Source organism: Calonectris borealis, chromosome 2 (genome assembly GCF_964195595.1).
Source record: "Calonectris borealis chromosome 2, bCalBor7.hap1.2, whole genome shotgun sequence".
Lineage (NCBI taxonomy): Eukaryota > Metazoa > Chordata > Aves > Procellariiformes > Procellariidae > Calonectris > Calonectris borealis.
In genome coordinates this window covers 152,613,520-152,632,284 of record NC_134313.1, presented here as the reverse complement: position 1 = coordinate 152,632,284, position 18,765 = coordinate 152,613,520, and the positions used below count along the sequence as shown (strand labels likewise).

Here is an 18,765-nt window from a genome sequence, read left to right as displayed (position 1 = left end):
ATCTGATCTTCCTGTACCAAGGGTAAGTTTTCCTTTCTCCAGACTTCTCCACTGGTCTCAGGGACCTGGGATTCCTGAAGGCCAGTTTTACAAGTAAAGACCGTGGCAAAGACGACATTGAGTGCCTTCTCCATGTCCTTTGCATCACATCCCCTGTCTTTATGTATTGTCTTAATGCACATAGTGTTTTAATGATGAAACAGACTGCCAAGACAATGGCCACTGGAAAAATGGAGTTTCCCAAACACTTAGGAAAACACACACTGCAGATACAAATCTTTAACTGAAATAGGGCATATCCAAAAGCTACCCAAATGGCCCTTTACAACTGCAGAAGACCATGTATATGAACTGCCTGGGAGATGAAAAATCCGTCGTGTTTAATATAAAACTAAGAGGCATGGAGTAAAAGGGGGATAAAAAACAGTGAATCTATACTGTAAAATAAACAATAGAGGCGCTATAAATGGAAAACTAAAGGAATCAAAGTAAAGTCACCATGAGGATTAAAGACAAAGAAAAGGCATTTTTAGGCATGTAAGGAACAAAATGAAAATCCTAAATCAGATACAGAATCACTACAAGGTACATACCGATAATAAAATAGCAAACAGCAACCTAAAAAAAGCAGAACATTCACTACATCTGTGAGATATATAGAGTTTTTAAACAAAAAGTTTTAATACAGCTTCTTTCTTTAAGAAATCAGAGAACTTGTTTATTACAGGAGATTGGGCAGGATGGTGTGGCAGTGTACTCTAGCTTCCCTTAGTCTACAATTCTGATTGCACCCTTTCTCCATGGTCCCCAGTAGAGCAGGCAACCACGGGCTGCCCTCCACATGCTCCTGACAGTTCAGTGCGGCACGAGGCCAATGATTCTAATCAAATCTCATGCTCCAGGGCTTCAGCTGGTTTCCTGAAAGGGATATATAGGAACATTTGTTTTCCTGATGCACAATTGGCCACATGTATTTAGATAGGGGAACTAGTCTTCTCTGGAGCCTCAGGGATTTGTGCAGCTATTCACAATCTGGTGCAGTATGCTGGTGAGGAAAGTCCTCCTTCTTAGATGCTGCCTTCCTTACATACCAGACTTCAAACTGACTGCCACTTTTGAGACCCAAAAAGGATTTTTTTCCCTGTATGACTGGGAATACCCTGGCGATTTTTCTCCTTGTTATGTGACATGGTTTTCCTGTTAAAATTATCTGGGTTACTGGCAACAATGCTGATGGGACAGAATATTTAAAATACCTAAGGACCAGAACACTTCAGTGCAAACGAGTCATTGAGTTCAATTTTCAGGTAAAAATGAATGGGTTTTAGTATACATAGGTGAGACCAGAGGGTTTCTAATAACCTCAAGAGATGACTATTTTGTGACCCATGAGAAAACCAAGAGGAAGTCTTTGCTGGCCAGGAAGGGCTATTTTCTCGCCTCATGTGTCTCTGGCATATGACACCAGCTTTTTGTGTCAAGCTTCTTTAATGTTTAAGCCATCAGTGACATCTTTATGTGAATTAGTAGAAGAAAATATTTGAAAGACCAAGTGAACAGCTTATCCTGGATACAGCATTTGGCCACATGATTTCTTTTTGTTGTTACTGGACAGCACAAAGGTTTTCATTCACCCATGGCCCATAAAATAAGTTTTTAAGGACTAAGCCTTCAACAAAGAATTAAACATTCAACAATGAAAATGCTCCACAGCTCAAGCCAATGCAATCCATCTTATCCCTACTAACCCTGGTTTGAAAAATTTGGAGTTATTACTTTGATTGGGTTCAAAGCAGTTTGACAAGCTGCTCATGAAGAAAGCTTTCTTCAAAGTCTTTTACTTTTATTGGCTTCTGCCATAGTGCCCTAGTAAATGCTTTTTAGAAGTAACATGTGAATGTCATGCTATATGGTATGCAGAAATGACAACACAATAATAGTCTGGTTTTGATCTGAATCAGTGAAGCAGACAGCTTTATTATGGATGCATGCTAGAATGACTAAGGCAAGTACAAGTCTTGCTATGATTCATTGCTTAAAGTAAGCTAAGGGCAGAAAGAAAATTATTTTATTTTTGAATACTTTCAAATTAAATTATTTTAATTAATTGTTTCATTTTTGCAGAATGATTCAGACAGCATTTATAGCTAATGCAGGACAAGAAGAAAGAGATGCAGTAGGATAGTCTGACTACTCCAGAATAAGTAATCTACAAAAGTTTGGAAAACTACTCAAGGTCATGCTGAGCTCCTCTTCAATGTCAGCAGGACATGCGAGGCTGGAAACTGTGATATATATTAAAAGGGACGGAGATTAAAATGTCCTTCCCCAAAATGCCCCAATGCTCAAACTTGGATCACTCACAACTGACTTCTCAACCTGTTCACTGAGCACAAGGTGGCTCTAGACTCACAATCCATTGCAGCCTGACCTGTGCTGCGTGAATTTGCAGCACAGTGCTGTGAGCCCTCTCTCCCTCTGCAATGCCATGTGCCACACAAGGCCTGCTAGACTGATCTGTGATCAGTCAACAAACTGCATCTATCAATCAAGCCTGTTCGTGGTAAGGAGAGGCCATAGCACTGTGTCACAGCAAGGGAACACGAGAGTTGGTGAGGTGTCACGATGAAAGGATGAAGCTCAGTGCTGTGGTTCCCTCCCTAACTTCTGACCCAAGATTTCAGATGCCTTCCCCACAAGACTAGCAGAAAGCTCCTTCATGCATCAGAAAACCAGGAGAGGTGAGCAATTAAGTAGTTGGAACTATTAACATGGACTCTTACCATGGACTCATTAACTACTTTGAGATTGTCCCTATTATTTTGGACATACTGTCTAGTGTAACTGATTTTACTACTCTCACTTTGTCATTATAGCGGCTGCTGGCTCATCCACACTTCAAAAACTCAACCTGTTTAGTTGAGTCACAGAATTGTAAATATTTTGGTCTGTATTTGTGTATCAAAATAGGCAAGAATATAATGCAATAAAATATAACAAAAATACCTACGCAGTCTAACTTATATTGATCAATTGTTACCGATCACTAATAGTGGTAAAGCATTACTAACATTCCATAATTTGTAAGGAAGAAGTAGCACACCACTACTGAGTCACAACAGAGAATGTTGGCAGAATTACTACACGCTCTTTCTAGGGAAAAAAACTCCAAGAAATTTAATTTATGAACTCAACTGAATTATGAAATGAACTTAATATGTTCATTTAGTATTACCTAAATGAAATGATATATGCATTTTAAAGTAAAAACAGAGTTGATATAAAAATACACTACCAAAAAGAGTGTCTTACAATTGGCTTGTTTCACCAAATTGCAATTTTGAATAAGAAGGCCATCCAGAAATGCCAGCATTAAGATTTCTTTGGCTCTTAAATTTTAATGACTTCAACTATCTTTAAAAGAAGAATGATCATTCTCTTCATAACAAAATAATAACCCTATTACATTCCAAACCCAAAAGCTGACCTCTGTCTACCTGCAGTTTCCAAACTACATGGAAGAAATAGTTCAAGTATTAAACAAAGTAATGTCAGTTTTCAGTATGTCTAAACAAAGCAATACAGCATTCCCTCCCCCAATCCGTTTTTCCCCCAGTGAGTCATACTCATGTTAAATCTCTAGTTGAGTCAGGCTACTATATATCCACAATAAAACCGTGCTAGCTACATGCAAAGTATGATATCTGAAACTGCATTTGGAATGCAAAGACAATATTCACACGCAACTTTTAAATCCAACACTTCTAACATTTGAAACAAAAGCAGAAAAATGCAAACTAAGCATGTTTCAAATACAAAAATCATCTTACCTTCACTATATATTCCATTAATGCTACAATACATTTTAATTATGCAATCTCTTTAACCACAGTACTAAAGGAATGCTTGAAGTCATTATTCCATTAACTGCATGCAGAACAGCTTGTAATTTTCCACCATCTGCCAGCAGCAGTGAGATTGCATTACCTTCTTTCCATGTCTTCCACTGGAACCTGCTTTACCTATAAAAACCCTTAGATCTTTCCTATGTATTGCTTATCCAGAGACTCTAATGATGGAGAGTTTTAGATACCATTAATGAAATGCCTAAGAAGAAACTGAAAATGGACACTGCCAATCCTTTTCAATATCCCCTTTCCCACGGTGACAGTACTAGGCAAACTGAGGGGAATCATGGATTCTCTTGTAGTTAGAAGTAGGCTTGAATTCCAAAGATTTAATGAGTCCTCCAACATTTTATTTTCATTATGGAAACATGAATATTTCTAATATCCTTCTAGATGTCTGACTCTTTTTTTTTTTCTTTCCAGTGATCTTTCATGATAATAATGTCAACAGTCTAATTACATGTGGTGTGAAAGCATGTTTTCATTTGATGCATAGAAGGACATGGCCTTCGGCAAGGAACAGTGCTGCTGGAAAACTATGCATTTGCCTAAGTGGTGGAGTACAATTTATACTTACATTTTTTCTGGACATTTCCAAGGCAACAGCTGCTCATCCTGAGATATTTCTAGTCTGTGACAGCAGGCTTCAGCAGTCCCAGAGAAGTATGAGCTACCTGTGCTCTTGTTCAAGACTATCAGCCTACAAGGTCAACCCTCAAAAACATAGCCGAAGAGGAATTTTCCATCAGCATTACACTCGCCTCTTTTTAGCTAAAAGAATCACTTGCCACATGACTGTAAATGTTTCAAAACTTCTAGTGGAAAAATGGTTCTTTCCTCCATGACACTCCACATGTCAGCAATCTGTCTAGTTTGCTGATAGGGAGTTGTGTCCTCTAGGTTCCCCTTCTTTCAATAACATATAAGTGTGAAAAGCTCTGGCTTTCAAGCTCCCAGACTCACTGCAATGGCAGGGGATTTCAGAAACACGTCAAATCTTCAAAATGAAATGTCACTTGGACTTTTTCAGACCAAAGTTAAAATAAGAACAATAATAACACAGCTAAGTTTCTTTTCTCCCATTTTGGAACAGCACATTATTTGACATCTCAGAATTTCCAAATGGGAATAGTGTCTTAGACTAACATTATTTAATACATGAAAGGCCCTGTGCAGCATCCTGATTTCAAGAAAAGAAATCGAATTGAGAGGGACTATTCAAAGAAGCAAGTATTTGTCAGCATAAGCAGATGTTATACATCCAGCTCCCTATGAAATCAGTTACACATTGTAAGATGCAGATGAATATATGAATCTTTATTACAGATGAGGTGTGCTATGTGTGCAAGTGACTTCAGGGCAGTTTTTTAACTGATGAAACAAGGTCAGACACTGAAAGATATTTAGGCAGTAAAAGCTGCAGATAAATTTGTCACAAGTCTTTCAAAAGGTATCTAGCATTAAATTAATTTGGATTTACATGCTAGAAGTTCAGAAACCATGGTCACGGCATACATAAATGCCTATGACACAACAACCATAAGACAATGTCTACAAATTGTGTCACAAAATGAAGCTTCTGGAAAGTCAGTACTGCTGACTGCAGTGCAAGAAAGGACTCACAGTGGCAGTACACCATACACCAAGTTCAGAGTACAAAAAGAACGAAGGAAAGAAAAGCTATTCTCAAAGGTGATTTAGTTCACTGAAGGTTAACTGTTTTTTCACTTATGACTCTTAAAAAGTTCCTAACTGTACTTTAAAAAAAAAGAAAAGAAAAAAAAAAGACACAAGTTCAAGTTACATGACCACACAACACATATAGACTGAGAATAGGTCCTTTTCTAGTATTGTGCTCCATAAGGCACTTCACAGGTCCATCTTTCAGATACAGGTTTTATGTACCTGTTTAAATGAAAACCACCATAAAGAGTATCAATGGAGGAGGGCAAAGGGTTCTTGAGGAACATCTCATCATCAACCAGCATGAAGGAGAATGGCGCAGACAAAATTATCTTGGGAAGGGCTCACTTCCTCTGTCAAGTGTGTTCGGTGGTTGAAGGAGTTCTTGATCCTCTGTCTCTGCTCCCCTCTCCACAATGGAAAAGCTGTGTGCATGCTAGAAAGGGCTGTGTGATTATTTGGATGATTTTTGTTTGTTTGGCCCCACGTAATAATTGGTTCAACCTAAAACAAAAATTTTGCTTCCACTGAGTATTTACTGGGAGAAAAAGAGGCTGTGCCTGCGTGTCTATCTCATTCTGCAGCCTGCAGATTCACAGGCTTATATAGTAAAAAGATGGCCACGAGTTTCAGTCCCTGATCCAATAAATGTTAATGTACAACAGTCTGTAGCAGTGTCAACATGAGAGATTTTGATCAACTCACATTTCTGGCTAAAAAATACTCTTGGAATCTGATTAATGTGGGTTTAAATCCTCTTAAATAGAAGACACAAATCTCCCAAATCCCAGCTGAATATCTTAAACATCAGCCTGAAGGGTGAACGGTATGTCTTCCATGATGATTTTGTGAATATGTATAAATTTTTCCCATTTGAAACTACTCGTTATTGGCTGCAGATTGGTTTTAGGGGGAAAAAAGAAAAAAAGAAAAGAAGGAAGAGAAAATTTCTATCTATTCCTACGTTAAGGTGTAGTTCCTATATTTCTTTGAGAGGAAGGACTGTAGATATTATTATTACAGGCCCCTCTTCAACCCACATAAAAGTGTGTGTATGTACGTTTGTTTCTTGCGCACATTCTCATCTGTGCTTTGGCTTCACAATTTTTCCCATAAGATTTAAAGATTATTTTTCAATTATAGCCTTAGCAGTAGATTGCAGTAACTGGGGAATAAAGAATTCAGGTCCTCATGCCTACAGCTTGTATGTTTTGACATCTGCATAAGCGAATTAATTTTCAGAAGCATCGATCCTCCATGGCTCTAATTGCCTTCAGCACCTTAAAAAAATTAGTATTCACAGCACCTTAAAAACCTGTGGGCAAAAATATTGATTTTGCCTCACATTAAACTTCCAGAAACTTCAGAAAATACTAGTAAGTGTATGGCAGATAATTTAGGAAGTCTGAAGGCTTTTCAACGGAAGATTTTATCTAACGAATAAAATAATGAATATAAATACATGAATTTTCAGAAGAATTAGTAACCCTAATAGCTGTGGGGGTTTTGTGTGTGAAGTAATGAGTGTTGCATAAATACAATCTACTGGCAGGAAGACACTACACTAATGGGAGTTAAAATCCCATGATTAGTTTAAACAATTGTTACGTATCAATTGAATAAATTTCATTACAAAATAGGAGAGTAAAGGAAAAATGAAGATTTTCCATCTCTGAATGGAATCATGATAGTTACAATTGGCTGCTATGCTGTAAAGTAGCGACCAATAAATTGAATTTAAACATTAGAAGACGGTGTGCTACCAGAGGATAATAGTTCATAATAACAAGCATTGCAAATTTTTATACCCCCCCTTATGTAAAACAAGAGTCAATACACTCTTAAGGCAAATCACTGTGGTATGGCTGATAAATAACAGGTGCATCCACTTACCTGTGTCTCTGCTTTTGCCTTCTGGTGGTAAAACCAAATGACAGCATTTAAGAATTATGTTAGGCCTAACAGACTTGAACAGACCCTTTTCATTTAATGCCAAGTCTTAGGTTTAGACTTGCCAAAAGTAATCTGTTAGTCTTCCCAGACTTCGGAAAGTGGGGATTACCTCCCTCTACTGCCTTCAGGTATTACCTCTTGTTTTGTTTCAAATCAAACTAATGAAGTATATGTGACTGAGGTGGAGATCTCCCATTCTTCACAGTATTTAGTAAGTTCTAAGTCCTCTTGTACACAACATGAAGCTTTTGCCTATCAGCTCCTAATTTCACTGAACCAGTGCACAGTCCTGGAGGCACTAAAACCCAACCTTATTTTGAACCCTATTAACTTGCTTTGCCACTTCACTTACTGTGTCTGCCCCAAAGCATTTGGCACTTACTACCACCATATTATAACTTCTATTTGTTAACCATGCTATCTAAACAGCATTAGCAAAATGGCTGGAAAACGCAAAGTTGTAAAAACACCAAGTCTGTGAATATTTTATTTCTATCAAGTTAAAAAGTAACTTCGGTTATCTAAGTGATTTTTAATGAAGGACTCAAAGACGTAATAAAAATGTAATATAATTCATCTTTTCTGATTTGTTTCTCTATTTTCCATACTTCAGATGTACAACATTTGTTGTCTATATAAGTAAACATAGCATACCAAAATCCACAAGCTTGACTCCTCCTTCAGTGGTCAAAAGGATATTATTTCCCTTAATATCACGGTGGATAGTTTTGTTTTCATGCAAATGCTGAAGGCCCTGGAAGGTGAGATATAAACATGAACTTTTTACTAACAAACAGCTCTGTTCTCTGTACTACATTTGCAGAAACAAAAACGTAGCAGAACAGCATGAAAAAACTTAAAACAGATTTTTTTTTTAATCCAAAACCACAGAGATATCATTCTTACTGGAAAAACACTTGGTACACCATGAGGAATAGATATTTTTTAATTGCCCCACTTTATGTCAAATAAAAATTTTAAGATAAAAGTAGAAAAAAAGCACTATAAATCTACTTTATATATTATACCTTTAGAGTATAAACTCAAAGAAAACTGCTAAGGCCTAAATTCCACTGCAGAAAGTCAAATTCTGGTTAAAAGAAAATGAAAAATAAAGACACTTGATCCTAATTAGCCAAAAAAAAATTTCTTGTCAGTGTTTGAATTCACTAGATTTGTTGATCATTTTGCTATAAAAGTATTTTGGATCCAGACATAAGAAGCTGGACAGTATTTTGGGTATATTTCTGCTATTTCTCAAAAGAAAAGTGATTTTGATGCAGAACTGTATTTACTAAGGAGAGGAATCAATGGTCAGAAATCAATTTTCATTCTCTTAATAATGAAACAAACAGATGAATTATTCTTTACCTTGTTTGTTCAAAAAGAACTGTCTGAATTACACATTACCTTGATTTCATTAAACACTGCTATAACATAAGATAGTGTGCCTTGTTAATGGGGACATGATCTTCATTCATTCAAAGAAAAAAATATGAGCTGAATATTGACTGTCCTTTCACTGAGAGCTTATCTTACCATTAGAGCTTCGCGTAAAATGTAAGCAATTATAAGTTCATTCATCCTTTCGCCTCTCTTCAGAAATCCTTTCACAAGATCAGTCACAGATCCACCATTACACAGCTGCAAAACATCAGGGGAATATAAAAAGGAATTAAGAAGTGTTGGAGTAGCCACCTGGTTTTAGTTTTCAGTAGTATTCGTATTTGTAGCCAAATGAGCTCCTATTAAACTGGCAAACCACAAATTTGTCCTTATGTCTACCGTTTATACAAGCAACATACACAGCAAGTTTTGGCAATTTTTTTTCACTACTTTCTGCATTTAATTCTTCTTGCCCAAACACAAGTACAGCAATCTACCTCTTTGCTTTCCTATATACATGATTGCTTTTCACTGAAACAGAAGTAGCTTATAGTGCAACAAATTTGCTGTGAAGACATGTTCTGTGGGGCATGCTAATTGCTTCTTACATTCATCATGTGCAACTCACCAGCAATGCAGATTATTACAGCACCTATTCTCAGATGCAAAAGCATTCTCAGGTACATAAAATGGATAAGGCATCAGAAGACAGGCAGCAGAGAAATTCCCCCAACAAGAAAATCTTCCAAGGGGAAAGCTGCCCTCTTTGCCAAGCAGCACTTAATTCCTAGTGTAGAAGGACGTTACGCACAAGGGATGGGCATCATGGAAGATGATGAAAGCGCTGCAGAAAGAAAGGTCTCATCTCCCGCTGAAACAAGGTGGGCCATGGCTGTAAGACTAATTATAGCCCTTGTAGCATCAACCCTGTCAGCTTCTTGTTTGAGATGCAGAACCACAATCTACTCTGGACAATCCTTTCTCCTAAGGACCAGTTAGTCTCCTGCAACCCGCTGTCCTGTCCCCTATACACGGGAAGAAGAGGTTTGGCCTTGCTCTCTAAAAAGACTAGTGAGCACACATTACCAGCAGATTAGTTTAGACCTGCAATATTTCGTATGTTCATTTTTATCACTTACAATTTTTCCGCAGGAAGAAGCAACAATGAAACTTTAGTGACTAACTCTGTAGCAGTTACATACCCGCAAAGATGCAATCGGTACTTAAGCCCTTAAACTATCCATAATGCACCTAACAATACTCATTGATTGAAGAGTCATTGCTTTTGTAAAGGAGTAACTGCTTCCAATAAAACAGTGAAACAAATTGTGACTTTTATACTGTATCATCCAGTAGCTTTTCATATAAAAATAAATACCCACATAAGACATTTTACCAATGTAGCACAAAGCAGTAATTCCTTTTGACTACAGTTTTTGAAGTCTATTCAAATCAAGGGCATAATTTATCATAAAACGTTTCAACTGCAGAACTCCAGACATCAGATATTTTTGTAAATTATTTTTTAAATCTATTCTTCTATACCTCTACATTTTTTCTGCGCTGCAATCACGAAAAGACTTGCACCTTACAGTATAAAACATTTTATAGCCCTTTGTACCCATAGCCCTCTGTACCCATAGCCCTTTGTACATAACAATAATTTTCTGACTACCTTTGGAACCCCTGGGTTGCATTGAACTTGCACCACATGAACACAAATACCATTCAATACATAAGTCTTGTTGCAAGACGTGTCCCCCATCAGGTCAGTGAAGGCTCTGGTCTGATAGATGCTGAGCTCTACGGCAGCAATCTTGGAACTCACTTAATCTCACCCTTACTTCAGTGGGACAACACGAATGCTTAGAAAGGTAAGAACTCATATGCTTAAATGACAAGATTAAGCGCTTTGCTGGATCAGGGTCAGATTCCCAAGCAGGATTTAATTTACTGCCTTTAGCCATGCTGGTCTGCCTTCTCCATTGACTTTTTCTATTTTTTTTACAATGACATTATCCTTCCAGCATCTCTATTGCTTTAACTTTGCCACATCACCGACATGTTTAATCAAACTGAATGGATGATGACAATTCCGGTTAATTTAATGCACTTGCATTTCAGGGCACTGAAACTGTCTGACAAGTGACAAACCAATTGTGAAATAAATTACACATATGATATTCTTCAAACTATTTTTCTTCATTATCTAGTATTAAAATTTGGCTTCTTATAGATGGATCTTCTTCTGTTTTTGTTACAGAGCTGGATATCTGTTAGTCTTTCTATTCAAAGAAAACTAACCCAGAAAGGAATATTTTCTTTTTGTAGGTGGGAGGAGGAAGAAACTATACCTCAGAAATCACCTTCTTCAATATTTAGGCAGTAAAGCCAAGACTGAATTTATTTGCCTGGGTTGGCAATGTTAATTTGTACTTTCTTAAACATGTCACTTTAACTAATTTTTCTACCCCTCTCATAAGAGATAAATCCCTATTACGAGATGAATATCTGTATTATAAGATAAAACTTATCTAAAATATCAGGTAAAGTAAGATGCTAAAACTGTGATTATTTTAGACCAAACCAAAACTGAACCTGGGTATGTAAAAGGCCAGCTGAGAAGGTCTTGAAGAAAAAACCAGAAGTTACCCACACCACCATGGAAATCTTCCACTGACTCCCAAGGCAGAGCGGCTGCTTAGGCAGAGTTCAGCTGAGGATCTCATAGACACAGGTTGCACAGGGCAACTTTTCTTTTGCTACTCCTGCCTCAAAGAGTTGTACTTTTACTTACATCAGACAATTTGTATTTTTCTGACTACTAGCATAGGAGGAAGAGGGGAAAAAAGGATAGGTATTAGAACGCAAACAGCTGTAAGGAGGAAAAGGGATTATTAGAATACAAACTATGATTAGAAAAGGAGATTATGGCAGACACTGTACGTGTATGCTCTGAGTTGGGTGGGGTGGGGTGGGAGGGGAACGATGACGACAGCGATGACACAGGTTAGTATTAACCTTATTCTATTTTTCTACAGGTCAAACAAGTCCTTATGGGTAAAACGTTGCATACGGTCTCATTTCCTATTTTTACTGTCCATTTTTTGCAGGTGAAGCTGCCACATGTCCCTGTAACCACATAACTAAAGTTCAAACGATGATTCTTTCTCCTGACTCGGGCTATCAAATTGTGTGTGTGTTCAACGCAAGCTTATCATAAACACCTCAAAAAGTCCCTCTCATAACGGGTCAGGCCCTTCTCTTCCCTCTGAAAAGACGAAGCTACAGAAAACTACGATACTCCTGCCCAATGCAGTGCTGGACCATGCTTGCTTGGGAATCTGAGTAGACAGGGAGATAAATTATCCTTGGGGATGTTGACCAGGATCTAGTTCATGACATAAAAACTTAAAGGGAAAAAAACCTGTATACCATAAAAAAAAAAAAAATCACATTTCCTTAACTCATACAGTCCTTCAGTGAGAGATTATGGGATAAACATTATTTAGCAGTACTGCCGGATGGAAGTTTGCTGGGGTGTTGTTAAATATTGCAGCTTATAATTATGATCTCTGCTGATTCTCAGTAGCATGCTGTCCACAGTAAAACCTGTGTAGCCTCTTACGAAAGTTACTGAGTTCGAGTTAAGCTAACTGTAATGCTTGGATGACAAGAAATCATGAAGGCAACAGAGATAGTTTTTTAAAAAGATCTTTCCAGTTTCCAGTGAAGCATCTAGAGAAGAGAGGTACTGGTAGCTATTATTTCATTGCAAGCATTGTGAACTCACATGGCCAAATAGCTAATCAGTCTGTGTCATGACTCCACATCATTTGGTAGAATCTCCTCAGAATACCTTGATGAACGGCATTATAAGCAGAAAACAAGAAACGCATGGAGAACTCGGAACACAGACATATAGTAGAAGGTAGGTGTCTCTCTGACCTGTGCCACAGGGCTGCTTCCTACCCTAAAAGGTCAAAGTAACTCACCAAACCTGTCATAAGACATGGGCTCTTCTGGGAGGAGAGAGTAAGAATTCTATTTCTCTCTCCCACACTCTCAACCCCCCCCACACACGCGCACACATTCTCTCTTGCACGCACAGACACATTTCTTGTGATTCCTATCACTTTTATAATACCTATTTTAAGCAACCAGTAATCCCAGGAGGAAAATTAGGTATGGGAGAAGTGGTGGTGGCATCTGTTAGCTCAGGTTTGGCAGCACAAGTAGTAGAAGATGTAAACTGAATGGACTTTCTCAGTTTGGTTCTCAGATACCACATACTCTGGTATATGAAATGCATGGAAAGCCCTTCAGTCTGAACTGTTTTTAGGAAGTCTCCAAAGGCTGCATTTTCCCAAGGAAGGATAGAAATCCTCTTTTAAACTTCGAATAAACTTAATTTAAAGAGAGAGGCTCTCATAAATGTCCAGCCTATGAGACACGGTAAGGGAAGATATTAATGATCCTCCCACAAGGATGTTATTTAGAAATGTCATCTTGATAACTTTGTGCATGAGCAATTTTCATCAATTTAATGTTAAGTCACTTCTTCTATTGTTCCCTTGTGATTTACAGATATTTTCTTTACCAGCAGTTTTTTCACTGCCTGCACTGACAGAATGCAAATATTACCTGCAAACACAAGCAACTAAAAGGGCAGTAAACTGAACTCTTCGGGCTACCTAAAAGGGCGCGGAGAAGACAAAGACAGACACTTCCCAGAGGCATATAGCAAAGGATGAGAGACAACAATCCCCAGGTGCAAGGTCGTTGATTCCTACTGGACATAAAGGAAAAATTTTCCCACCGAGAGTAGTTAAGCACCAGAACAGATTACCCAGCAAATCTGTGTTTCTCTATCCTTGGAGATATTCAAAACTTGAATGGAAAAGACCCTGTGCAAACCTGTAACATAGAAGTTAATCATCTTTGAACAGAGGGCTGGACCCAATAACCTCCAAAGGCCTCTTCCAAGCTGTAATTTTCTATGATTCATAATATTTGGATTTTAAAATACTCAGTCCCTAGTTTGGATATTTAGACAGCAGAAACAGGGGGAAAGGACTAAGGAAATCTTGCATACTCAGGCCAAGGGAAAGCATAATTTGACAGAAGGCTTAATCCATGTGAAAACCTGCCTGAAAGGGCTGTAGCTCTGACAGCCATACATAGCTGTATCAGAAGAGGTGCTTATGACTCTTCTACAGTGGTAGCAAAGGGCTCCTCCCTTATGATTTTGTGGCACTTAAAAGGCAAAGACTCATACTGGGATGACATACAGTCCTCCACCCACCCATCTGCCACAACCTTGTGCTACTGTAATTGAGCTATTGGTATGCAAAGCCATCTTCAGCAATAGATTTATAAAATAGCATGATCCTAACACATGAAATGTCAGTTAAAATTGCCATCACATCACAGTCATGCAGGTACTCTTTGTAGGTCTTACTCACTCTTCATCTGACCCAGCTGATACATTTCTCTCTGTTCAGCTATTCTCGATTCTGATGCCCATTGAATAAGGATTCAGTATCAGCTTTGCTTTTAAGAAAACTACCACTTTTGTTAGGGCTATTACAGCCTTTAATCATCCAACTGCTCCTGATTTATGCATCTGTACTAAGCTGTCAGGTAACATTTGCTTGTATGCTGCAGTTGTCAAGGTGCTTTCATCTTATTTCAGTAGCTTGGATGCGAATAGTGGAGCAACCACAATTACTACCTTCCCTATCTTTACAGGCTGCACAGACATAAATGACTGGGTAACACATCACATATGCACAACTTATGGCATGCATGAATGATAGTTATGAAAAAGTCACATTGTCCAACCTTGTTTTAATATTATCATACATAAGAATGCTAAAAGCATGTCAGGCACTGATCTCTAATTTTTTCTGTTCTTAGAATAGATCAGTAATGTGACCTGTTCCATTGAGCATGCAGTACAGCAGTGCTGCCAGCCTCTGAGCTGACTGCACCTTCCTTTTAGTACTGACTGCTGTAAGAACAAAAGATTCTTATTTGTTGCTGTTTTGTTGTCATAAAACTACAGAAACATAGGAGTAAAAGGGACCTCAAGAAATAAATTAGTCCACTGCATTCGCATTGTGTAGAGATCTGGTACTTTCAGATGGTCCTTGACAGATGCTTGTCTAACCTCCTCCTAAAAATCTCCCACTGAGGGAGACTCCAATCTTTCTAAGTAGCCTGTTTCTGTGTTTCACTAGCCTGATAGAGCATTTTTCCTACTATCCAATCTGAATCTTTTTTGCTTCCAGTAAAACTGCTTTATTTTTACCCTTCCCCCCAGTAGTCTTTGATAATAAATTATCATTATTCTCTATTTAACATCATCTCTGTCAGACTACTGTCACGATACGTCATTCTTCTCTTTTTTAGGCTATACAAAGTCAGTTGCTGTAACCATTTGAAATCATCCATGTTTTCTAAATTTAGACTGCCTGCAATTTGCCACTGATGTTTGCGACACATTTTGCCCCAAACTGCATACAGAATTCCTTTGGAAGTCTTGTCTTAGCTGGGAAAAGGTGAATAGAACAATCTCCACTTTGCGGAGAATCCCTTTCTGCAGTCCCATTGCCTAGTCAAGTATGTCCCATTTCTTCTTCCTAGGGATAGCAGTACTTTGCATGTGTCTACTGATTTTTTTTCCTGTGATTCAAAAAAATCCCTCTGGTATTCACAACTGTGAATCTGATGCTATTCTCCAATGTGCCTAGGTGTCCACTCCCAACTTTTTATGTGGACTTTGTTTCATCACCCAAGTTATTCATGAACAGAAACAGACCAAAAACAGATGCCCACTTGAGATTCTGCCATGCCAAAAGTGAACTACCGAGTCCAGTTTTATGAAAAAGAGGCTATCTGCTTTATTGTTTATGTGAAGTTTCTGTACTTCCATTTTCCTCACAAGAATGTCACATGGGACCATATCAAATCCTTAAGATTTGATAGACGACACATCTCATCTATTGCTTTCCCTCTACGACACCAGTTATCCTGTTAAGAGATTTTATTAATATGATTTGTTCTGGTCCAATCCAAGTTGACCACTTATCACATTACTGGGTTCTGGATATTTCTACAGTGGTTTCTATTAATTTGTTCTGGAATCATTGTGGATGTCAAAGTTAAACAGACGGGTCTGTATTCCCCTAGGTCATTATTTTTCTTCACTTTGTAAAGACATATATTAAACATTCTTGTATCTCACTTCTCTCTTGTCTTAGTAACGTAATCTTGTCTTTACCACTCTCCACGTTAACCTCTCTGAGCTTATCCTTAAATGCCTGTACCTTAGCTGTGCATTTTTGTTTCTCCTACTTGAAGGCATTCTGAAATATTAAAGGCAGCAAATCCTGATGCATTCTTACTCGTCTCTTACTGTGCTTTTATCTTTTCTCTGCATCAGCTAATTTGCTATTGTGTGTTTAATGTCTTTCAATAATTGCCAGCTATCCTGCTTTCCTTCATTTTTATACTATTTTTCCTAAGCACAGGTACCTACCAGTTCCCCAAGCCAGGTGAAGCATACTCTCCTAAAGCACATTATCTTTACTCTGCTGCTCCACCATCCTTCCTTTCCTCAGGAAAGTGAACACAATTATTTTGGGGCCTTTTTCACTCAAATTTCCTTCCATCTTCAACTTTTCAGAAGAGATGTTCTCTATTAGAACAGAATCAACCTGATACAGCCATTTCCAGAATCACTTTCTTTGCTTCTGTCTCCAAGACAGAACTTGATGGACTGTCTGTCTCACAATCCTCGCTGTCTCACAAGGTCAGCCATGACCAGATTAATTCCTATTCTCTGCCTATGGTGTGACATGTCTTCACAATTATTACCGCCAAAGAGCACATTCCACTGACAGCACCTAACGCCTACCACAAATACTTGAAGGTCCTTGTGAAGACCTACAGGGAACTAAATCAGTTTTTTCAACGGGCCAAGTGGTTTGATATGCAGCTCCTGTCTGTGTAGTGTAGTCTTAATTTCACCTCAAATAGAAGAAAGATGTGCACTGTGGCTCCTATTTTTCCTAACAAAGTACAAGGTAACCCATATCCAAAAGAAACCATAGCAATGCTCTATGCTTTTAGGTAAAGTTGATTGCTTTCAATCTAGTATGAATGAAACGTATCACTGAAATGGACAGTTTTCCTGAGTTATTTCGCTTCACTGATCACAAACCATGTGCTATTTATAATTTTGCTCTCTTACAGATCTAGCACCTCCAGGGCTGTGTTAGTCACAGCCTCACGGGTCTTTGTTTGTTGCTTCGATTCCTTCACTTTCAGTTTGGCTTTTAACTTCTTATTTTCTTTGCCATGTGCATGCGCTGACAAGACAGCCAGCCAGAGGAAAAGTTTGCCTATTCCATCTTACGCAATGCTGGCCTTCACAGCGTCTTATCTTCTTCAGTCAGGACTTAGATATATCCACCTCACACCGTGGCCAAAATGGAAAAGCCACATCTATGCCAATATTGCATTTTTCTAAATTTCTTCTTTGAAACTCAGCATAATTGAATGAAGCCACCAGGCTTTACATATACAAGAAGAAAAAGAAGTAATCCCCTCAAAGGATTTTTTCTGTTCTAAAACATTGTTTTGCCCCTAACAGAATGAAAAAAAGCAAGTAGGTGACAGTGCTGTACAAAAGGTTTACTGGGCACAGCCCAGTTGAATTCTCCTGCTAGCTCTTCCTGACACAAACTTCATATTGCACCATCCCATAATTCACATTCTTTATGTTATGATATAATACATTTATATCCCCATGAAGTTGCTAATTAAGAAATTAATGTATCACCTGTCCACATCTCCTCCCCAGAAGAGTATACAGCTGAAGTGGCATCAAGCTATTTGGAATAGGGCTGTGTAAAGCAACTAAGATCTAAATCACTGGATAATATATTTACAACAGAAATTCTGAAGGGGCTTCAACTATAGCTTCACAGCCTGGCATAACACAGCTGTAATTTTTTAAAAATCAAATAAACGGAAGGATCATTTTGCAAAATCAGAGCTAACCTAAGTACAAAACTGAAAGGCACTGGTCAGTAAAGAGCCCAGGACTTTCTGAGCAAATGCAAGAGGTAGCTTACAAAGACAGAACATTTTGATACAGAAAACTTAGTGCAATTCATCATTTTATTGTACACAAGGAGCAGTGGTACAAATAACATTTAGAGTGCAAAACTTGGCTAGGGAGAAAAAGCAGGGCCTAAGTTTGGGATCAATAATGTCAACAGAACTATTTCTACTGACTGCTGCAAACTTAGCTGAGGCTCTGGAAAACACAGACTCTCGTAAGCAAATAGGGCAGCCTGTGATAACAGCGAGCACTTCACAGCTTTTATTGCCTGCTCAGAACCACGTTACTTTTGTTCACTCTTCACCAATTAAACATTTCAAAGCACCTTCCTCTTTTGTAGCATCATTTCTATATGACTCGGGGTTCAGACAGTAGTTCCAAGTACTGCCATGTCCACACTACACATAATTCATTTTATGTCTGTGTTCCTACATGAAGAGAATAATTTAGTATAATTCACTGTAATTTAAATTACTGCAATAGATATCTTCCTATTGAGTTTGAAAGCTGGGGAAGCACAGATCCAAACAATGGGGCTTGTCTAAAGGCTCCTTTTACAAAACGAGTGAAGCTGAAACACACTTAGCCAAAAGTCAATTCCTCTCCTCGCAGGAGTGTACAGCTTAACCGCTCTAGGAGTTGGTGGCCTCTCTCTGGTGACTACAAAAGGAGCTACGGTGACTCTGTAATTGCCATGGGACC

At 38.2% G+C, this 18,765-nt stretch overlaps 1 protein-coding gene across 1 annotated transcript in view; it reads right to left on the bottom strand.

Moving 5' to 3' along the window:
* Positions 1–18,765, bottom strand: part of MYO3A (myosin IIIA) — a 120,386-nt gene that overhangs the window by 76,470 nt on the left and 25,151 nt on the right. Inside the window, exons 4-5 of the mRNA XM_075143942.1 lie at positions 9,084–9,188; positions 8,199–8,298 (exon numbers count right to left, since the gene is read on the bottom strand). Coding sequence (XP_075000043.1) covers positions 8,199–8,298; positions 9,084–9,188 — 205 coding nt within the window. The remainder of the gene's footprint in view (positions 1–8,198; positions 8,299–9,083; positions 9,189–18,765) is intronic.